Here is a 24,358-nt window from a genome sequence, read left to right on the forward strand (position 1 = left end):
GCTTATTGATCAATCCCACTAGGCTTCATATTGATAAGTCATGGGTTCCTACATTTTCCCTACACCGTAGTCTTTCCTGTTGAATCTCGGTATTTCCCTATATAACACATAATGCCATCTCCTATTGACCAGTTACAATGATATCAACAGTAGAACCAAAAGTTAGAAGTCAGGCATTGGTCTTAATATTGGTCACTGGCAAAAGGATGAAGACTGGGCCAATTGTAAAATAGGAAATCTACATTAAACAGCAGAGTAGTTTGAACATTCATGCAGAGTAGATGATTAAGTTTATGTAATATATATTTAATTTGGATGATTGTGAGAGGAAATCTGCAGTTCTCAGCATTAGTTGTGAATCAATTTTGTTCCAGATTAGGGCTATTTTTGCAGAAGTTTTACATCTGTTTTATTTATTATGAAGTTTGTCGGCTGTTCCCGTTTGCTGGGGCCTGGCACATTAAGAAGTAACAATGAGGCACAGTCCTTGCTTGGAATGAAGAACACCATCACCATTCTAAAAGAAGCAAAGCAATAAAATCTTACATGTATAGTGCTTTGTGTTTGTTCTAACTGGGTAAAAAAGATTTGTGGTACACTCTAATCATTTTTAGTTCAAATCGTCCAATTTGAGTGATATAACATCCAGCTGGTTAAAAATGCATTGCAATTTCTTTTGAAGGTCCTGGTCTCAGCTTTATTTATAGTCAAAAAACAGCAGATGAGCTCTTTGCACGTTTCCATAAATGCTACTGTGAAATTGGCATAGCTGTGCGATTAGACACCTTAAAATTTTCCACTCTTTCAATGGACAAGCGGTCCCCATGGTGGTATAGCTGAGACCAAGAACTTTGTGTGGGGACTATTAGTTACAGACCCGCATTCCACAATACTGGCTTATTATTCCAAATGAGCAGTTTTTTAAGTGTCACATCTGCCTTTTCAAAACGAGTAAATAATTACAATAAAATACTAAAATTGACTTAAGTTTCAGTGTGCTATTGCTGAATAAATTTACAAAGCAATGCTGTCTTTTATGATTTTGCATACTAGCTTTTAAGGTCTTTCAAGATTCTTCAGTTTTGAGACAAATGTAGAGTGACTTAAATTTCCCTCAAGGACAAACATGCTATGTATCTCTCTGAAATGTTGTTAAATTAAGAAGGTGAATAAGCAACCTGTTCCTAAGTCTTTAATGTTCTGGAATTGAATCCATGAAATCCAGCAAATGTGTTGAAATGTGTCGGGAGCAGGTATGTGTTTTGTTGAAAGACTGACATTGCTAACCAATACTTAATCACCAACTCAATACATACCAAATTCAAGCATAGATTTTAATATATTAATATACAATTAGTGATCCAGGCAAAAGAGTAACCCAATTATCTGTTTTGTTACTTTTTAACACATTCAATCCATTGCCCAATTTCACTGGGAATGGTGTCATTTTTGGTGTAATTTGGTATAATGTTGTGAACAATTATGTAGAGTTGCAGCATCTGTATTAATTGCAAATATTCTCCATTTGGATATTCTACAGTGGACTGCGGCAATCCTGATTTCAAACATCATGATTTGCAACAAATTACTTTGTGTATATCCAGTTTCTATTGTACTAATGTGGTCCAAATATCAACAGATTATCTCTATGAATAATGTATTTTAATGCTGCTTTTACTGTACAATAACATCATTGTTGTGGTATTGGTAATGGACTAGTAAGCTGGAGACTTTTTAAAATTCATTCATGGGATGTGGGCATTGCTGGCTAGGACAACATTTATTGCCCATCCCTAATTGCCCTTGAGAAGGTGGTGGTTTCTTGAACCGCTGCAGTCCATGTGCGGCAGGTACACCCACAGTGCTGTTAGGAAGGGAGTTCCAGGATTTTGACCCAGTGACAGTGAAGGAACGGTGATATAGTTCCAAGTCAGGATGGTATGTAGCTTGGAGGGGAACTTGCAGGTGGGTGGCGTTCCCATGCGTCTGCTGCCCTTGTCCTTCTAGGTGGTAGAGGTCGCGAGCTTGGAAGGTGCTGGTCTAAGGAGCCTTGGTGCATTGCTGCAGTGCATCTTGTAGATGGTACACATCTGGTGGAGGGAGTGAATGTTCTTGGATGGGGTGCCAATCAAGCTGGCTGCTTTGTCCTGGATGGTGTCGAGCTTCTTGAGTGTTGTTGGAGCCGCACCCATCCAGGCAAGCGGAGAGTATTCCATCACGCTCCTGATTTGTGCCTTGTAGATGGTGGACAGGCTTTGGGGAGTCAGGAGATGAGTTGCCACAGGATTACTAACCTCTGACCTGCTCTTGTAGCCACGGTATTTATGTGGCTGCTCCAGTTCAGTTTCGGGTCAATGGTAACCCCAAGGATGATGAAAGTGGGATTCAGCAATTGTAATGCCATTGAATGTCATGGGGAGATGGTTAGATTCTCTTTTGTTTCAGGTAGTCATTGCCCACTTGTGTGGCGCGAACGTTACTTGCCACTTATCAGCCCAAGCCTGGATATTGTCCAGGTCTTGCTGCATTTCTACACTGACTGCTTCAGTATCTGAGGAGTCGCGAATGGTGCTGAACATTGCAATCATCAGCGAATATCCCCGCTTCTGACCTTATGATTGAAGGAAGGTCATTGATGAAGCAGCTGAAAATGGTTGGGCCTAAGATCATGACAAGTTGCAAATCTGATTTCAGAAAATCTGTTCATTTGTTGGTTAGCACCAAAAACTGACCATGAAAGCTGCTAAATTGTTGTAAAACCCAACTTGTCCTTTTGAAAGCAGGGAGCCTTCGACCTCTACCCCGCCTGATCTACATGTGACTCCAGTTCCGCTAGATGGGCAGCTAGGGACTAAGTTTCTTGTCAGTGTCTGCCAAATTCTGAGAACAAACATATTATCAAAATAGCTTTGAGTTTATACACACAATGAAGTGAATGTGCTGGTGACTTAATGGGGTTTTTGGAGTTTTTCCATTGGCACAACGAAACACACAAAGCTTCAGAAATCACATTTTTACCGTCACTTTTATTACAGGTATTGCAGGCTATGGGCTGTCCAACTGGTATGGATTTGAAGATGGGTTTCGATCCTCAGGAAATGGAGGAAAAGTCCTCAGGCGATGATAAGAATGAAACTGTTTCTACAAACTCGAGCAATGACACAGTTGGCTGTACTATTGTTTCCAGCACCAATACTCTAGAGGTACCATATTTTAAATACCCAATTATTAATAAACTAGCAGAAAGAATCAGTTTATTATTTTCCTTTTATAATTCACATTTTATTTACAACTTTTTAAAAAATGCATAATTTAAAAGTTTCAAAGTAAAACCAAATGGAGTTACTTTCTTTTTGTTAAAACTTGGAGTTCTTTTGAAAGTAATCATTTTGGAGATAGTTGGTTACTTTGCTCTTCCAGAATTACACAGGTAGAAAATTAGATAGGAACAGAGATGAACATTTGAAAGTGTATGTGCTTTAGGAGTGTAGCTGTAACTATTTTCCTAAAAGCTTGTGGAGCATAGCAAATGGATTACCTTTGGGCAATTAGGTAGGTTGATCAGTGTTTCAAGTTGAAGTGATAGAGAAAAATATGATTAAAATGAGTAATTGTGCCGAAACTATGAAAAATTGTTGATGAACATAGCATATTTTTCAGTTAAAGATGAGTGGTTGAGTTTCTGGAGTTTTGTATTCTGTGAGCACCTGACGTGACAAAATTTGATTGCTAATTGATGCATTAAATTCAGGCTCAGCAAAAACATTCAAAAGCAAATTGGATCTTTTGATTCAGCAAAGTGTGGTGGATATGGATTTGGGAAATAGATTCAAAGTTGTTTGATCGGATCATGGATAATAGAGTGAGCAAGTTGGACTTAAATATCTTTTCTTTTTCTTTTTTCCTTTTTTTATTTTATTTAGAGAGACAGCACTGAAACAGGCCCTTCGGCCCACCGAGTCTGTGCCGACCATCAACCACCCATTTATACTAACCCTACACTAATCCCATATTCCTACCACACCCCCACCTGTCCCTATATTCCCCTACCACCTACCTATACTAGGGGCAATTTATAATGGCCAATTTACCTATCAACCTGCAAGTCTTTTGGTAACCTTGTGTAACCATAAATTGTGATTGTTTCTAGCAACTAGGGTGATAATAAAGTGCCTGTGTATTGTGAATTTAGCTCTCAACACAAGTATCCTCCCCAGTGCGTGTACACATCTTCAATTTAACCAAATTCTTGTGAAATTTCTTTATCTTTTTGTTAATATGCAAGTTGAAGCTGCTTTTGCACAAGGCTAGCAATATAGAAACATAGAAAATAGGAGCAGGAGTAGGCCATTCGGCCCTTCGAGCCTGCTCCGCCATTCATTATGATCATGGCTGATCATCCAATTCAGTAACCTGTTCCCGCTTTCACCCCATATCCTTTGATCCCTTTAAACCCAAGAGCTATATCGAACTCCTTCTTGTAAACATAGTGTTTTGGCCTCAACTGCTTTCTGTGGTAGCGAATTCCACAGGTTCACCACTCTCTGGGGAAGAAATTTCTCCTCATCTTAGTCCTGAATGGTTTACCCTGTATCCTTAGACTATGACCCCTGGTTCTGGACTCCCCCACCATCGGGAACATCCTTCCTGCATCTACCCTGTCAAGTCCTGTTAGAATTTTATAGGTTTCGATGAGATCCCCCCCTCACTCTTCAGAACTCCAGCGAATATAATCCTAACCGACTCAATCTCTCCTCATATGTCAGTCCCGCTGTCCCAGGAATCAGTCTGGTAAACCTTTGCTGCACTCTCTCTATAGCAAGAACATCCTTCCTCAGATAAGGAGACCAAAACTGCACACAATATTCCAGGGATGGCCTCACCAAGTCCTGTATAATTGCAGCAAGACATCCCTGCTCTTGTACTCAAATCCTCTCGCTATGAAGGCCAACATACCATTTGCCTTTTTTACCGCCTGTTGGACCTGCATGCTTACCTTCAGCGACTGGTGTATGAGAACACCCAAGTCTCGTTGCATATTCCCATCTCTCAGTTTATAGCCGCTCAGATAATAATCTGCCTTCCTGTTGTTGCTACCAAAGTGGATAACCTCACATTTATCCACATTATACTGCATCTGCCATGCATTTGCCCACTCACTCAACTTGTCTAAATCACCCTGAAGTATCTCTGCATCCTCCTCACAACTCACCCTCCCACCCAGTTTTGTGTCATCTGCAAATTTGGAGATATTACATTTAGTTCCCTCATCTAAATCATTAATATATATTGTGAATAGCTGGGGTCCTCGCACTGATTCCTGCGGTACCCCACTAGTTATTGCCTGCCATTCAGAAAAAGACCCATTTATCCCTACTTTTTGTTTTCTGTCTGCCAACCAATTTTCTATCCATCACAATATGCTACCCCCCAATCCCATGCGCTTTAATTTTACACGCAAATCTCTTATGTGGGACTTTGTCAAAAGCCTTCTTAAAGTCCAAATAGACCACATCCACTGGCTCCCCCTCATCAACCTTGCTAGTTACATCCTCGAAGAATTCTAGTAGATTTGTCCAGCATGATTTCCCTTTCGTAAATCCATGCTGACTCTGTCCGATTCTACCACTGTTCTCCAAGTGCTCTGCTATAAAATCTTTGATAATGGACTCTAGAATTTTCCCTACTACCGACGTCAGGCTGACTGGTCTATAATTCCCTTTTTAAATAGTGGGGTTACATTAGCTGCCCTCCAATCTGTAGGAACTGTTCCAGAGTGTATAGAATCTTGGAAGATGACCACCAATGCATCCACTATTTCGAGGGCCACTTCCTTAAGTACTCTGGGATGCAGACCATCAGGCCCTGGGGATTTATTGGCCTTCAGTCCCATCAATTTCCCCAACACCATTTTTCTACTAATACTGATTTACTTCAGTTCTTCTCTCTCTGTGTTCCCCGACATTTCTGGTATGATATTTGTGTCCTCTTTTGTGAAGACAGAACCAAAGTATGCATTTAGTTGGTCAGCCATTTCTTTATTCCCCATAATAAATTCCCCTGTTTCTGACTGTAAGGGACATACATTTGTCTTCACTAATCTTTTTCTCTTCACATACCTATAGAAACTTTTACAGTCAGTTTTTATATTCCCTGCAAGCTTGTTCTCGTAGTCTTATTTTCGTCCTCTTAATCAATCCCTTGATCCTCCTTTGCTGAATTCCAAACTGCTCCCAGTCCTCAGGTCTGTTGTTTTTTCTGGCGAATTTATATGCCTCTTCCTTGGATCTAATGCTATCTCTAATTTCCCTTGTAAGCCATGGTTTGGCTACCTTTCCCGTTTTACTTTTGCATCAGACAGGAATAAACAATTGTTGCAGTTCATCCATGCGCTCTTTGAATGTTTGCCATTGCCTTTCCACCGTCGTCCCTTTAGGTAACGTTTCCCAATCCATCATAGCCAACTTGCGCCTCATACCTTCGTAGTTTCCTTTACTAAGATTCAGGACCCTTGCCTCGGAATCAACCTATGTCATTCTCCATCTTGATGAAGAATTCTATCATATTATGGTCACTCATCCCCAAGGAGTCTTGCAGAACTAGATTATCAATTATTCCTCTCTCATTGCACAATACCCAGTCTAGGATGGCCTGTTCTCTAGTTGGTTCCTCAACGTATTGGTCCAGAAAACCATCCCGTATACTCTCCAAGAATTCCTCCTCTGCAGTATTGTGACTAATTTGATTTGCCCAATCTATATGCAGATTGAATTCAACCATAATTACAGATGTTCCTTTATTGCATGCGTCTCTAATTTCCTGTTTATTACCGTTCCCAACGTCACCACTACAGTTTGGGGGTCTATATTCAACCCCCAGTAATGTTTTTTGCCCCTTAGTGTTTCTCAGCTCTACCCATACAAATTCCACATCATCAGAGCTAATATCTTTCCTCACTATTAAGTTAATTTCCTCTTTAACCAGCAATGCAACTCCACCATCTTTTGCTATTTGTCTGTCCTTCCTTAGTACTGAATACCCCTGGATGTTCATTTCCCATCCCTGGTCACTTTGCAGCCATGTCTCCGTAATCCCGACTATATCATACCCGTTTACATCTATTTGCGTGATTAATTCATCCACTTTATTGCGAATGCTTCATGCGTTAAGGCACAAAGCCTTAAGGCTTGTCTTTTTAACATTACTTGGCCCCTTCCCACTATATTTCACTGTGGCCCTGTTTGATTCTGGCCCTTGATTTCTCTGCCTATCACTTTTCTTATTCCCCTTACTGTCTTTTGTTCTTGTCTTTGATTCCCCCCTCCTCTGACTCCTTGCAAAGATTCCCATCCCCCTGCCATTTCAGTTTAAACCTTCCCCAACCACTCGAGAAATACTCCTCCTAGGACATCAGTCCAGGTCCTGCCTAGGTGTAACCCATCCAGTTTGTACTGGTCCCATCTCCCCCAGAACCAGTCCCAATGTCCCAGAAATCTAAAACCCTCCCCATCACACCATCTCTTCAGCCACGTATTCATCCGCTATATCCTGCTATTTCTACTCTGACTAGCACGTGGCACTGGTAATAATCCTGATATCACTACCTTTGAGGTCCTACTTTTCAAATTACTTCCTAACTCCCTATATTCTGCTTTTAGGACCGCATCCTTTTTTTTAAACCTACGTTGTTTGTACCAATGTGCACCACGACCATTGAATGTTATCGAGTCATGGAGAGATACAGCACTGAAACAGGCCCTTCAGCCCACCGAGTCTGTGCCGACCATCAACCACCCATTTATACTAATCCTACATTAATTCCATATTCCCTACCACATCCTCACCTTCCCTCAATTCTCCTACCACCTACCTACACTAGGGGTAATTTACAATGGCCAATTTACCTATTGACCTGCAAGGCTTTGGCTGTGGGAGGAAACCGGAGCACCCGGCGGAAGCCCACGCGGTCACAGGGAGAACTTGCAAACTCCACACAGGCAGTACCCAGAACTGAACCTGGGTCGCTGGAGCTGTGAGGTTGCAGTGCTAACCACTGCGCCACTGTTCACCCTCCTCCTTCAGAATGTCCTGCTGTAAGACATCCTTGAATCTAGCACCAGGGAGGCAACATACCATCCTGGAGTCTCTCTTGCGGCCACTGAAACACCTATCTATTCCCCTTACAATTGAATCCCCTATAACTATTGCATTCCCACACTTTTTACTCCTCCCCTGTGCAACAGAGCTAACTGTGGTGCAACGAATTGGGCTGTTGCTGCTTTCCCCAGAGAGACCATTCCCCCCCCCCCAGCAGTATCCAAAGCAGTATATCTGTTTTTCAGGGGAATAGCCACAGAAGATTCCTGCACTGCCTGCCTGGTCCTCTTGCTCTGCCTGGTGGTCAGCCATTCCCTTCCTGCCTGTGGGGTATGAGCCTGCGGTGTGACCACCTCTCTATATGTGCTATCCACGATACTCTCCGCCTCGTGGATGCTCCACAGTGTCCCCAGCTGCTGCTCCAGCTCCGAAACCTGGGCTTCCAGGAGCTTCAGCTGGAGACATTTCCTGTACACATGCTGGACCCGGGCACTGGAATTGTTCTCGGCTTCCCACATAGAGCATGAGGAGCACACCACGGCTTTGAGCTCTCCTGCCGTGACTTAACCCTTTAAATTAAACCTTTTGGAAGATCTTAATATCAAATAATATCAATTACTCTAGGACCCTTCTTCCCTGGTCCTCGTTACTACAGAACTCCCTAAAAAAAAACTACTTACTGTATACTTCACCCAGTCTGAGGCAGCATTATACCGTGGAATTCCTACACCTGCCAACTTTATGCCCATTTGAGAAATTCTATTTTATGGTCCACACCCTGTAGAATTGGGTTAAGTTTATCCAAATTTGTTTTGTATTAGGCTGTTATGGCTGGCATCCACATGAGAATATGAACTTCCAAATCTGGATTCATTCCCAGATCTTAAGGCAAAAAAGACCATTTACCATTGTGCACCAAATCCCTGATGAACCTGTTTAGAGTGAATGATGATTATGGGAATTAAAAATTAAAATGTTACATTTGGGTGAAGTAGGAATTGTTGCTCATGGCTCTCCAGTTTAAGCAGATTGTCAGGCTAATGTGTGGGAGCGTCTACATCTTGTTCCATCTGGCCTGTGATGTGTCTAATCTTCGCAGTGCGTGATGTCGACAATGGATGCAAAGTGAAAAATATTTCCTGCCAAATCTCAACTGGAGGAGAATAATTACAGTTGAGAAGAAAATGCTGACCTTGGCTTATTTTAAAATGTTTAAATAATCAATGTGCAGAGCTAGATTTCAGACTTTCTACATGAATTGTTAATTAGCATAAATGTATTATAGCAGCTGACCCTTCTTAATCCATTCTTATCACAGATTAAAATTTCAGAAAATTGGACTAATAGTCAGTTATATTATTGCACTACCCACTTATTATTTCACCTCCTTTATGCAGTAAATACAGCATTGGATATCTGAATTCCTGTTGATAAAACTGTTCCTATTTGTACTGTGAGAAGCATGTTGGTGGAATGCGTGTCTCTCAGTCCTAACTTTCGTCTTTTGGCTGCCCTTCAGTTGGCTTCAATATAATTCGCCTTTCCTGCACATTGACTTGCATCAAACAATTGGGACGCAGGACTGAGACACCCTGCATATGCAAACTCCATATCTCAAAGACCTTCCCATTCCCAGTTCAGAGTGTGTCTGTTTGGCCTTGGAGAGAGAGAGTGTTACTAGTCAGCTGCTTCACTCCCCAACATTTCATATGAAGTTCATGTTTAAAATGCCAGTGACCATAGTTTGTGTTGTCTCTAAAATAGCTGGTAACTTCTTATTCATGCAGATGGAGATTGGGGTGAAACAGAGATTTGAGAATCCAGAGATTGAGTGGGTGGTGCCAGTCTGACATTCAAGGCAAAGGAAAGGCAAAAAAAGATAATCCTAGAACTCACCTTCTCTCCATAAAACTGCACTATTGGTCTTTTGTCTCCTAGTTACCACTTGTATCACCTATGTTGTGGATTAGCCATTTTGAACTTGGGAGGTGTTGTGCTTTGAAATGTCTATTTACAGTACTGCTCCAATTGGATGCATTCTATGTTCAATAATAGAATCACAGATAAACAGCCATTCAAACCATTGAGCCCTCCAAATTTAAACAGACAAGCATATCAGCATATCCCGAAATAAATAAATCTCTTAAGTCTCTATTCCTGCAAGCCCCCAGGTGGGTGAGCAGGTAGCTGCTGGCTGGCAATAAACAAGGATGAGGGCAGTTACCCATGGTAGCGCATGGTAAATTCACCTCGCCCAATATTCAATTCCATTAAAGTCCATAGAATGGAATATTGAGTATTGAGTGGAATGCAGGCGGCTGATGTGATAGCACCCATTTTGTGCTACCTTCCAAGACAAATTTCTGCTCTTGCTTGTCCAAATACAGAGGTTGCTGCGGTGAAGAAAAAGAGACAGACATGCATGCAAACTGTGCCAATGTGGAGATTCTTCTTTTGTTTTTAATCTTCCTTATTTGGTCTGTTCTGATAGCTCAAAAAGTCTGGCTCACGCTTTGTCAGTTCATGCGTGGATCCATCCAATGTTCATCTTGCTAGTATATCCTGACATCCTGGCACTGAATACCCTTGCCTCGGCTCTCCGTCCAGTTGATTTGACTGAAGTTTTCAACTGCTGATGAGTTACAAAAGCCGCAGGTCTATGCTGACTTGGGTATAATGACGTTGAGCCCAAACTGGGATTTGCAGCATATTGTTTCATGAGTGTGGTTTATAAGCTTTCTTCAATATAGTCACTTGTTCAGAGTTGGCATATACTTGTCTGCCTTTGGTCTAAGCATTTAAAATTGTGTTTACCCAACTCAGAAGGTTAAAATCAATATTGCAGATGATTCATTTAAAAGTTAACAACTTCTATGGCAAAACATACCTTGCTGGTCTTAAGCTGGGAGATGTTAAATGGTTCAAATAGTCTTTTATTAAGCAATGGTAGGATTAATTCAACATAATATTGGGTGCTTTCATCAGGTTTGTATGAATCTGGATTTTCCTGAAAAAAGGTGCCAAATCTTCCTACAGATTTGTAGTGATTCATTAATTTTCTCATTGGAATCTTTTTCAAAATTGATGAGGTGGATGAGGGCAGGATCGTTTAAAAGGAAATACTGGTCTGAGTGGGATTCCCCCCTCCTTCCCTGACTGAAAACGGCTGTTGTACAGTTCCATAGAGTAGAGGATTCATTAAGTTGCATATTTTGAATCTTCTATGTGGTAATTTCTATCTTGAGTCATTTTAAACTACTTTTGGGACTGTTCAATAAAATTCGACATTGGAAAGGGTTTTTATTTGCCTGATAAATGCATAACAGCCAGTTCAAAATAATTTGTTGTATGTGAAGCCCCTTGAGATGTTCGAGAGATGTGATAAGGTGCTACATATGTGCAAGTCTTTTATGTTTTGAGGCTTTGCCAAACTCAATATATTTTGTAAAAGAATCTGTTGGAAGAGCAATTGGTGGGATGATGTTCAATCAAGTACACTGCAAAGTACTGCACAATTTTGTGTAGGTATTAAAAAGTTCCAACAAATATTTGATCAATAAACATTCCTTTTGTTCTGTCCAGTCCTATTAATTTGCATCTATGTTTGCAAGGGTGTCTGGAAAATATTACTTTGAGAATTCACTAAGCATGACCAAGTACATGAACCAAATTAACAGCAGTTGAGAAAATGATTGCTGATACAGACTATCGGCTTAAGTTCATTTCCCTTATACAGTTGGTGTCAGTAACTCCTCCCAGCTAGTTTTGCCAAGTATTGTCTTTGTCTTTAGTGTTTGAAGTTTAAACAGATGAATAGAAATAAACAAAGAAAAAATCAAATGTAAATCATGAATTCTTTAACTGATTTATTTTAAGACATTCTGCTATTTAAATCAAACCATGCTATGTGTAGTCTATAAAGTATTTTCCTCATATATTTTGTTCCGTATATAGATGCGAACACAGGGTCCTATCCTAACTGCCAGTGGGAAAAATCCAGTTATGGAGCTAAATGAGAAGAGGAGGGGTTTGAAATATGAATTGATATCTGAAACTGGTGGCAGTCATGACAAACGCTTCGTTATGGAGGTACATTAGAACTTGAGGGTGGAAATACTTGTATTTATACTGGTTGTGATTTCAGGTTTCCAGCATCTGCAGCATTTTGCTTTAGAATTTATTGCATTTAGTTTAAAAGACTGATTTCTGTGACCTATAGTCAGACATTGCACGCATTCTTAAAATTGTTTTTTTAAATAGCAAATGTCACTTGACTTTTCAGCAGTGCAATTAAGCAAGTCACAAAGAAGGAAATCTAAGCTTGTGCTGTTTGGAGTACTTGCTGGAGAAAGTTGTGCTTTAAATATGTTTTCTGTATTTAAAAGATCTCATAGAACATAGAACAGCACAGTACAGGCCCTTCGGCCCACGATGTTGTGCCGAACCTTTAACCTACTCTAAGATCAAACTACCTACATACCCTTCATTCTACTATCATCCATGTACCTATCCAAGAGTCGCTTAAATGTCCCTAATGTATCTGCTTCTACTACCACCGCTGGCAGTGCATTCCACGCACCCACCACTCTCTGTGTAAAGAACCTACCTCTCATAGCAATATTATTCCTCCAACTAGAGAACTTGAGTGTGGGCAGGATTGCGTTATCCGTAGTTAATAAGTCAATCTCAAGCCTTGCCTGATATTCTAATTACATGCATTGATTATGCTGTCTCAACCAAATACTAATGAAGTACCTGTTTATCAACAGTGCTTTAGCATTGACAGCAATAGCAGAATCCGTCCTGTTGCATCATTCCGACTGGGGGACGATTAATAGTCTGAAGTTTCTTTTCATTACATTACACTGAAGCTGTCATAGTGCCTTTAGTTTTGTTACTGCATAGAAATCTAGGAAATATTTCTGAAGTGCCAATCAAATTTATTTCATTTTATGTTGTGCTAATATAAAGATCTGTACATGAACTAAATGTCTGTGACAAGATTTAACATGGTATAGCCCCACTATTCACATCGTTCACGCTTCTCACATGCAACCACTTATATTGTGCAAATGGGGCTAACCATTTGCCATTTCCACTCAAGTCAATTACAAGAGTGCCGCTTATGAACGCCTTAAGCTTGATGGCTATTTCCAGCATCCTTTGTAAGGCCACTTTCCTTTCTTGCTTTGCCAGTTTGGCCCCCTCCTGTTCGGTTGGCTAAAAGGTCATTTCCGTGGGCTTTCATGCAGTGAAATAGCTTTATTAAGGTGTAACTTTAATGGTACTTGGTCCTACAATTCATGTAGTTGCACGATTCAAGTTAGGAGTGGAAAAAATTAAGGTGTAAACAAGCAAAGTGCTTAAAAGCAAACTGTGTAATTGATTTTTTTATAGCGATGCAAGCTCTGATAATTACTGCGGTAGGATTTCAGAGAGGTAGCGTGTTATAGTTGGGAAACTGGGAAGTGTGGGTTTCCCCGAAAACTCCACAGTATGTAAGATTATTTTTCACAGCTTCTCTGACCAAAGCTGTTGTCGTACAACCTTAACAACAGGCCACCTTAAAAAGCTGTAAGTCAAGATCACCAGAGGATGTGATGTTGTGTCACACATGACTACGGAATTGTGGGTGTAGCCCAACAGTGAGATGTGTTTAGATGCGGCTTGTGCAGTAACTGTTTGTGTATATATATCTTCTAGTTAAATTATCATAAAAACCCGTGTTTTCTTGGATATTACTGTAGTCCTGCGAGGCTTACAGTAGTTCACATAGCAAAGGGACAAGTAATATTACAAAAGTCAGCCTGACTGATGGGCTTTGCGGCCTGTCGGGCGAGTAAGGCTTCAAAAAAGGGTGCAGCCGAGGAGCAGGGATGTTTAATGATGGGGAGGAGAGATCATGAGTGGGATAGGTAGAACATTATTGAGGTTGTTTGGGGTGATTGCAGGTGGTGTGGGAAGAGCATGATTGTGGGATGCAGGGTTTGTTGGGGAAGCTGGCAGATCATGTGGAGAGATGGGTTTGATGATTGCCGGGGTGCCTTACAGGATAAGCTTGTTGAGCCTGGAGTAAACACTCCTGCTCCTCATGGTCTACAAACAGTGCTGTAAGGGCACTTAATTTACAGATTCAGCCCTTCTTGCCTCCTTTTACCTGCAGGGTTTCCTGAGGCCTGGGAAACCGAATAATGGCAGTAAAAAAAAACATTGTTAAAATGAAGCCAGGCAGCTTCCTTAAAAGGTTCCAATGACTGACCTGCCTCGTGAGAGTGAATTGATCGCCCACCTCTTTCCCCCCCTCCCTTAAAACAGCAAGTGGACAGTTTCAAGACACATTGACTTCTTGTTTGAAATTTTTTACCAATTTTGCTTTCCACATGACTCAAACTCACTTGCTTTTTTGGGGTTAAAGTTATCCCTGCAGAATTAGTCCATTTAGCTACTGAGGTAAAAGAAAGGAATATGTTTACCAGCTGGAGGTGCTGAAACTGGGATTGGGGGTAGTATGAAATAACAGCCGAAGTTGCTGGAGGAATGGCACACATTTAAGGTGGAACAACAACTTGAGATAGAGAAAGAAAGCCATAGATCCGAAATCCAGAGATATCTCCACAGATTCAAGATGGATGAGCAGGTGAATTTAGTCTATAGCACTTTGAGGATTCATTTAATTAAATCACTTAGTAGCAAAGAGGGTGATGTAGATAGTTTCATGAGTTTTTGCATTATTAAACCACTGTAATTGGAACAAAGAAGTTTTGCCTGAAAAACTGATAATCATCGCTTAGCAGGAAAATGCTCCCCACATTTTCTCGCATTGATTCACATGAAAATATTGTTGCAACCAGGTGAGAAACAGATCTAGGGTTCCCTTTCAGCCTTCACCTGATCTTACTGTAATAAAATTTTATTTTTAAACACACTGTTTTTAGCTCTCCCTTGGTGAATCCTTGTTCACTGCTTTCCAATTATAAGGTAAAAAAACTAGCACAAACAAGCTTTCTTAGGTTTAAAGAAGAAAAGTGAAATTTTATTAGACTTAAACTTAAACTCTAATTTGATTGACGCCTACAGATACACGACACGCCCACGCTGGCATGCATACGCGATACACACATGCAAATAGAGACAGAAAAGAGCAGAAGAAAAATTAAAGTGTAACGGTTAGAGGCAATATTTGAAGAGTTGTTACGATTCTTTGAGCTCACTGTAGAGTCCTTTTGTCGGTTGATCTTGCTTTTTGTTGGGGCTCAGTATTCTTCTTGAACCTTGTTCACTGTAGGAGACATTTATCTCTTGGGGTTCATGTGTCTTCAGTCGGTTTTTGGAGTTCCATGAGAAAGAAATGGGAGCAGACAGGACTGGAGAGGAGGTCTGCTTCAGTCCAGGAGCAAGGAGATTTCTGCCAGTTCAAACACTGTCTCTACCATTTAAAACTCCCCAAGTTGGCCAGCAGGGTAGTCACATGATTGACTGGTTTGACCAGTCTGTGTATTGTTTTAAAGCAGGGGATAGCTCCTTTGTTCCAGGCACTGTCTGTTAATATGCAAAAAATGACCTTCTAGCCAGGGGCCTGGCAACCCCTTGTATCAGGCCTTCTCTTCTTCCCAGCAACAATCTGAAATTTAATGTCCTTGTGGTGAAATTAATGTGCCTCCTTCTTGGCAGGTGGGGGGGCCTGCATGACAGTATGCATTGTGAAATTGTAAAATGTGTATTTTTATTGCTTATGACAGTTTCTGAATGTACAAGTAAAAATTTAAAAAGTTGTGAAAAAGCATTCTATGGAACATCTTTCCATGCCTAATTGGGTAAAAGACAAACCATTTCTTCCACTGCTTTGCATCCAGCAGCTCATACTCTGGGTTTTTCTGCAAAAAAAAAAGACCCCTTTTTATCTGGGCAGGTCATTAGTCTGATTTTTTTTGCCAATTATCTTAAATGTGTATTTTTTGGTTTCTGATCCTCCTGCCAATGGAAGCAATTTTTCCCCTCTACTCCTTCAAAACCCCTCATAATCTTCAAAACACCTATTGAATCCTCTGATACTTTCTCTTCCTTTGAGTATCTCAACTTGTTCCATCCATCTTACCTCTGCTTTAGAATCTTCAACATGGTGTGCCTCCCCTCCTCCGACTCACACCCCAAATTTCTCATTCAGGTATCCTCCCTCAGCCTGTGCACTAAGCAACAACTCATCCTATATTTTAATCTTCATCTAAGCTCCATTTGCTGCTGCCGCCTTTAAATTCAGTGACTTCCTGTCCTCCCTTCACCCCTCTCTCCACCCCAAGTCAATTTTCACTGCATTTTCTAAATCACAACATTTGGCCCTACATGAAAGTTCTGCAGCTGTCAGTCTGCTTAACTACTCCTTCATGTTCACCTTTGACACCTTTGTTCACCACAGTGTTTACTATCTTCTATCCTGATTGATCCCCTAGTATGGGCATCATCTTTGCTTCCTCAAGTACACGGACTGCAGACTTGTACATATCTGATGTACATCGTGTTTAGCCATCTGTCACCACATCTGGCTGAACTATATTGAGCACTATCGAGCTTCATTCTCCTCTGTCAAAATCACACCTTACTCCATGATGATTCTGGAGAGCAAAGATAAACCCAGACTACCTTTCTCCACCACCAGTGGTTGGCTTAAAACCCTACCGTCCTCATTTCTGCCTTTGACAAGTGTGAGTAGCTCCTCAACATCTTTGTCACTCATACTGAGACCATTTGTTCAGCTCCCTCTGCTACTTCTGCCCTTTCCCTTTGCCCACCAAGCCAAATTTGTCCCGTTTCTCCTCATGACTTCTCTAAGCTCATCTTGTCCATGAAAACTGCTGGCAATGTGACTTAGCTACCTTGCTGCCATACCATGTCCACCTCATACGGTGAGCAGATTCCTGCTGCCACAATGGTACTGAGTCACATCACAGCAGGGCTGTAATCAGGGAGACCAGCCGGGCTGTAATCAGGGAGACCAGCCGGGCTGTAATCAGGGAGACCAGCCGGGCTGTAATCAGAGAGACCAGCCGGGCTGTAATCAGAGAGAGAAAGTGTAAACGTACTCTTTGTACATAAACGCTAAGGCTCACCACCAGAATACTCTGAAATGTAGAAGCCAAAATACCTGGAGTTTTTAAAACTTAACACCAATGGAAGAAAAATAATTTTTCTAGAGGTTGTACATGTGAGAAAGTTAATCATTTTAATTTTCGCATGCTTACAGAAATTTTTAACATTAAATTCCCTTTCATTGACTACAGTAAGCAATAGCTAGACTTGGTGTATTTATAATTCCAAATCCACTGCCTTTGTATACATGTATGCATACTTAAAATGATGTTTTAAGAAAATGAACAGATCTTAATGTGGTTTTGGTATTGACTGAAGTGGTTTTCAAGTACAGTAGTTCTGTTGGGGACAAGAATAAATATTGCTATTGATTCATTTGATGCCTTAAGTACATTACAAATAAATCCTTGGCAGTAATTGTAGTTCAACCCACAGACAATTTACTATAATGAGGTAGAGATACGTGAACCTATAGTAGTTCAAGTTTTCCATAATTATCTAATAGTTTGTACGGAATCTGATTGAAAATTCTCTTTTTTTTTCTTAATAGGTGGAAGTAGACGGTCAGAAATTCAAGGGAGCAGGTCCTAATAAGAAAGTAGCGAAGGCCAGTGCTGCTTTAGCTGCCCTTGAAAGATTGTTTTCTGGTCCCAGTGCTGCAAATAACAAGAAAAAGAGGACGGGTCCTCCGGTAAGATTTCTATAGTTTCCTTTCTGCTTCTGTTGCATTTAGCAATGTAAGTTAGGTAAGTGATTATTTTTAATCACAAATAATGGGCATACAGGTTTTTTTAACATTCTATCAGTAGCAACAAATACATTTACACATCTAAATGTCATATGCAGTTTTATACATTTGTAGCACTTTTCTTCCTGTGATTTTTATCATTTTCTACAGAAGTTCCCTTATATTTCTTGTAAGTACTGCAAACGTGCTTTAAACCACACAAGTGGAATGTGTGTAATTTAATTTTCTCATTACAAGATTTACTTCCTCGAACCCTGAAATAATGATGCTTTGATTATTTTAAAAGAAAATTAATACCTTTATTTAATCTGAGTGGAGCGATCTTTCTTTGTTGATTCATGCATTCTAATGCCTTTCATTTTGTAAAGGCTAAGGGTCCAATAGCTGCTCCAGCAGCTGCAGTCCAGTCACTTAGAGGCAGAGGCAGAGGAGCCTTGAACAGAGGAGCATTTGCCGGTGCAGCGGTAACAGCTGCTCCAGGATATCTAACACCAGGTATGGCACATTGCAAAACAGCAGCATTCAAAGTTGAAACTTACTGAAGATAACACTGTTTATAAAAGTCCCAGTTTCTATATTCGATCATCTTATGAGTATTGCTGGAGGAGCATAGGAATTGGGTCACTTCTGTTCATATTCTGCTCAGTCTTGCAAAATAAAACACACCTGCATATCATGAAGCTAGCAGTGTTAAATTCATAACTGGCAGTTAATTTTATTTACTCATGAGTAAATAAACCCATATTTTAAAACTACTGTGAAAAAAACATAATTTGAAATATTAAACATCACAAAACACGTGGCCAGATAAATGTGTGAGGTGGTAATCATGGCCAATACATTAATATGATTTCAGTGACATCCATGAGCATATTGGTAGTTATACACTGTGAAAACTAACTCTTTAAAAACATCAGCAAGCACACAACTGATGCTCACAAGTTAGTTTTAGTAGATTCCTCTTCCTGTGTAGAATATACTTCCTGCTTAGTGATTATTTGTGTTTTTTTCTTCTATATTCAGTAGATGGAACACTTTTTGTTTTGTGCATTTGTACCTCAAGGAGCGATTTAAAAAAAATCTTAAATCTCAGCAAAAATGTATAATGTCAAACAATTTTAATTCAAGTCTGTTGGTCTCTTAGAGTTTCAGGCCTGACTCTAGGTTACCCTTACTAAGGTGCCCAAGATGAATAAGTACCCATTGATTACCACAGCATTCTGTTCCAGCTTATTTTTAATGGTAACTATAAATGCAGAGCATTCTTTGGTAACTCTCATGACTAAGTCAATTTTCATCTATCTTTAGGAGTATATGGCTGGTTCATTAGTGATTTTTAATTGACAAATTAATTGGCAAGCCTCATAAAAGGTCATTCGTTATGTTTAATGCTGACTCATTGCCTATGGACATGGCTTTTTAAATTAGTGGCCTGTTCTTACCAGTAACAGGGGACATACCTTGATTCAGTTTACATTTAAGAAATACTGCCCAATGTAGAACTTAAGCAACAGCACATTCCCTTCCTGATGGGCCATATTGTTTTACTTTTACACATTTATAGTCACAAAGATCCTGGAGTTCAGTGTTGTAAACTAATCTATTGCAAATCAGTTAAATGTTTTATTTTTCCAGAGATTATATTGTGTTGGTGCTTCAAATTGCAGTGCTAAGATATTAATATGTGCAATGAATCCTTGCGCAGGAGTTAGTAACCTCAGTTGTGCCATCAAGGGAGGTACCAGCTGGAGATCAGGCATTTCTCGATAGGAAAGCAAGAAAAGGAAGATTGACATGTGGCTCACATGGTCACATTCACATACTTTCTAGCAGCTGGATTCAGATTTGTTTTTGGACTCAAAGTTGTTGCTAATTACTTTGTTCATGGGAATGTTCCTTTCGAATTATGTTACAAGTTGTACATTGTCTAAATCTCTTATCAGAAGGCCTTTTGAGATGTCTGACAACTAACTTCAAGAAATTGAATGCAGGATAATACAAAAAGACTGTATATAATTATCCACTTGGTTATATAGAAGTCCCTTATTTGTAGAAAGGCAATTGCTGACTTGTTGAAATAATATATTTGACATTAAGAGCCCTTATAGAGCTTACTGTAATAGTAATGTTCTTTTATTTGTTTTCCACCCTCCAATTTTATCTCCATAGCTCCACTGACAATCGTAATTCTTGCTAGGGCGTAGTTTCATAGGTACCTCACTCAATTGGCCATCCTTTCTTTGAGCCTGGACAAAGTGTGTCTGTAGACTATTTACCATGATGTCATCACAGCTAAGCTCACTCACTTTTCATGCAGTGTTCATATGCACGAGTGTAAATCCTGGCAGTGCATAGAAAGAAACTCCGCTAGTTGTCATCAGCTAACATGGCACAAAACAAATATCAGCCATGTGCTTTGCATGTTTTGGTACTACACCAACGATAACTTGCATTTATCTAGTGTCAGCCATGTCTCAGTTGGTAGCAGTGTCGCCTCTGAGTCAGAAGGTGATGGGTTCAAGTCCTATTCCAGAACTTGAGCACAAAAGTCAAGGCTGAAACTCCAGTGCACTGTTGGAGGTGCTGTCTTTCTGATGAGACGTTAAACCAAGGTCCCATCTGCTTCTCAAATGGATGTAAAAGATCCCATGACACTAGAAGAGCAGCAAGGGAGTTACCCCCGGTGTCCTGGCCAATATTTATCATTCATTTAACATCACAAAAACAGATTAGCTGCTCATTATCTCAGTACTGTTTGTGGGAGTTTGCTGTGCTCAAATTGGCTGCTGCATTTTCTACATTATGAAAGTGACTACACTTAAAAAGAGCTTCATTGGCTGTAAATCGCTTTGGGACCTCCTGTGGTTGTGAAAAGTGCAATATGAATGCAAGTCTTCCTTTTTCTTTCTCGGCCCTTGTAAAGTCTCAAAGTGCCTTAAGGCCCTTCACAGAGGCACAATTTTTAAATGCAGACATTGAGCATAAGAAGGATGATCAAAAATTTCATCAAAGTGATGGGTTGTAAGAATGAGAGAGAGGTGGAGGGCTGAGCTTGTTCTAAAAGGATGCTGAGGTTGCAAACAGTCTGCTTGAGGCTGAGATAGTAGCAGGGATGGAATCAGTGGAAATAGTACAGAGGTTTTTTTGGCAGGGATTGGAAGAAATTGGTTTTGGTCCTCAGAATATTTAATTGGATGAAATTGGAGCTCGTTCAAGGCTGCATATCAGACAAGCAGTCTGACAACATGGGAAGAAGAGGGGTCAATAGAGGAGGTGGAGAGGTAGAGCTGGATATCATCAGTGTACAAGTGGAAGCTGTCCCCATGTCTGCAGATGATGTCATCAAGAGGACAGCATGTGGATGAGAACGAGATGCTCTGGCTATGATCAGATAGGTAAGAGTGGAACCAAGCGGGGGCAGTCCCACTGATTTATAGAGAGGTGGAGAGGTGTTGGGAGATGAATTTGTATTTGAGTAATAAGTAAGGAAGGAGCAAGAAGACAACTTGATTCTGGAAATATTCTTCCAATAGTTCCACAAGTTGTATTGTGTATCATATACTTGAGCTTGCTGATTCCATTCTGAAGCTATGGGTTATAGTATGGTATCATTCACTCCAAGTGTTGAAGTTTGTGCTTTACTTTCTATTTTGTTATAACACTAGTTTGTAAATTCCTGAAGATGTTCTCAGCAAACTATTGTCATTCTTTTAAAGAAGTAAAAACTCTGGTCTGGTAACTAAATAGTTGATTAGTTTAATGTAGAATTTGATCACTTTTACGAATAGTAAATGCATTTAACCAATGCCAAGAACAATTATACCTACAGTAAACCATATACATCAAAAAGGATTATTGAATAAAATTACTTGTTTTACTTGCTTTATGTTCTTACTGACATACTGCAGCAGTAGTAAAAGTAAATATTGTTGATTTCTTTTTGGCTTTAGGTTATGGGGCACCATATGGATACAGTGCTGCTGCCCCAGCTTACGGTATGTATGGCATCACAATGGATTATGACTCTAAGATGACTATCATTTCCTTAGTGCCTTAATCTATAGCATGTATATCTCTGCACTCTGCAGAGATGTATATTTGTGTGTGAACATTGACAACCCTTTGAATACTAAAAGCCCTTTTCCTAGTTCGTGCTTTCTGTATGCATTCAACCATACATAGTGAAAGTATTTCAAATTTCCAAAGCTCCCTTTTGAATTTCAATTTTGTATGTTCGTAAAGTAGGACTATAGAGAACATGGAACATATTATGAACTCAGAAAATTATGGATATTTTCCAAAAATTAGTTTGATCTATTTTCTTATGTACTCTGAAGGGTTCAATGTTGCATTGAATTAAAACACAAGGTGTTATTTTTAAATAATGACTAGTACGTTTTGATCTACATGCTCGTACAAAAACAGTCCAGTTGTCTTTTTGACACAACTTAAAACATAATAGAAGAAATCAGCATAATCTTGTGGTTCTTCTCCTGTTTGGAGCCCCTCTTGCAAAGCTTTGTCCGATTGTAAAGGGGCTGCTTGTAAAATGCTTGTCCCCTTCCATGCCAGATTGTATATTTTATTAAATATAGTCCCAATGCTTACAGCCATTAGATGCTCTATTCAAAGCATACTGCACTGCCAGACAAATTGACAAGTAGACTGCAGTGACATTCACTGCTGCAATTACTCTTTTCCATAGCCTTAAGCAGGCATAATTAATTTTAAAGTTGCAAATATAAAATGAGCCATAATTGGTTGATAAATAACAGCATTTGTATAAAAGAGCATTGAATCTTTAATTCTAATGTTATTGAATGATGTGCTAACGTTCACATTTGTCTAAATTGTAATCATTGATAGAAAATTTAAAAGGACTTTGGAACATGGGTGCATTGTGGTTAGTTAGCTTCATAATTGAAACCCACGCATTAAATTGATTAGCAGAAGGACAGGTGAAATGTCAACATTTCTGCCTATCTAATGGTTGGCTCCCTGACAGTTTGCTTATCCTTGACAGCTGAAGGGCTTAGTGAAATGGTTGTAATTTTAGTCACTAGTGTGACGGTGAAAAATACTTCATCTTGTTAACATTTTTGTCTGTGGCCCAAAGGAATCTCTCCCCAGCTGTTAAACTAGTTGCTTTGTTCTTAATTTTCCCAATTTTTGTTAGAAATTTTCAAAGTCAACTTAACCATTATCTGATTTAATTGGGTTGAGGCTAAAATGAGGGAAGAATTTAAACTTGGTTTAAATCTGGCAACTTAAAAAATATTAAAGGCTAAAAAAAAGCATTAGTATTCTCACCTAGTAAATCAACATTTTGAAGACTTCATTTTAAATTGTATTTATCTGGTACACAAAGCAAGTCAACCAGAATTGCAATTCGGTAATTTTTTTCCAAAGTACTCCTTCAGGGATTTTTAAGTTGGTGACTCCACCACATTCATTGTAATAGGTAAATACTTAATACTGGGAAAGGATATAAATTCATTTAAGCTTTTAACAGCCTGTGACTGTTCATACACCTTTGTTGTCTTATAATGCACATTAATTTCTAAATGTTAGCACAATACTGACAGATTTCCATAACTTTCTAAAATAAGCTCAATTTAATCATCAAAACTGGCACCATGCTGTTGCTTTGAATGAGTCTTATGTGCAAATGGTGACAAGCAAGTATAAGATTTATTTGGAGCCTGAGTTGGGCTGCACATGTGAGCGGTTTGAGTATCATGACAGCAGTTCCAAATATAAATCTGTGAAGTTTGCTATTACAGTCACAGCTGGCATGTGTCTGAAATAACTTACCTGATATGTTTCTAAAACTAATCCTGAACACTGCAGTTCATATTTTGTCAGTTCACTGTGCAGCAATGTTCAACTGGGTCCAAATTAATGTTATTTCCTGGAAAGAGATCATTGTCATCATTTCTTACATAAAGGCCCTGTGTTTCTCCAGTGTCCAGTTGTGATGCAAAACGATATTTGACACGGCTGTTTCCTTGGCTGTAGGTTGAAAGTGTCTTAATGCCTTCGTAAGCTGTTGCATGTTGGGAAATTTGCACTTCAGTCATCTGGTGCTGTTAAAACACCTACTGTTGCTGCTTTGTGATTTCTAATGAAGATTAAAATTGAGAATAAGAAATCTGTCTAGATTACATAGTATCCTGTGAGGCCACAAGAACTTAGTATTCAACCAAATAACATTAATTAACAACCCATAGATCTTTCCAGATCTGCTATTCAAATAAACTGTGAAATGGTTTTTCTGTGGATGGTATCAGATTTGGATTCGGTCTTGCTGAAATATAGCTAGTATAGTCGTTTGAAGTATTTACTGAAGAAAAGAGGTTTAAATCTGTCGTAGCATCTGTAGTAAGGGTTTGCTGCCCAAATGTGTTAAGCACTACATGTTTTTTTAAG

At 39.7% G+C, this 24,358-nt stretch overlaps 1 protein-coding gene across 7 annotated transcripts in view; it reads left to right on the forward strand.

Moving 5' to 3' along the window:
* Positions 1-24,358, forward strand: part of strbp (spermatid perinuclear RNA binding protein) — a 179,082-nt gene that overhangs the window by 145,503 nt on the left and 9,221 nt on the right. For all 7 annotated transcript variants that reach the window (XM_068012531.1, XM_068012534.1, XM_068012528.1 and 4 more), the window contains 5 exons: positions 3,036-3,203; positions 12,052-12,186; positions 17,732-17,872; positions 18,298-18,424; positions 21,880-21,924. In XM_068012531.1, coding sequence (XP_067868632.1) covers positions 3,036-3,203; positions 12,052-12,186; positions 17,732-17,872; positions 18,298-18,424; positions 21,880-21,924 — 616 coding nt within the window. The remainder of the gene's footprint in view (positions 1-3,035; positions 3,204-12,051; positions 12,187-17,731; positions 17,873-18,297; positions 18,425-21,879; positions 21,925-24,358) is intronic.

The sequence above is a fragment of the Heterodontus francisci genome, chromosome 32 (assembly GCF_036365525.1).
Source record: "Heterodontus francisci isolate sHetFra1 chromosome 32, sHetFra1.hap1, whole genome shotgun sequence".
Lineage (NCBI taxonomy): Eukaryota > Metazoa > Chordata > Chondrichthyes > Heterodontiformes > Heterodontidae > Heterodontus > Heterodontus francisci.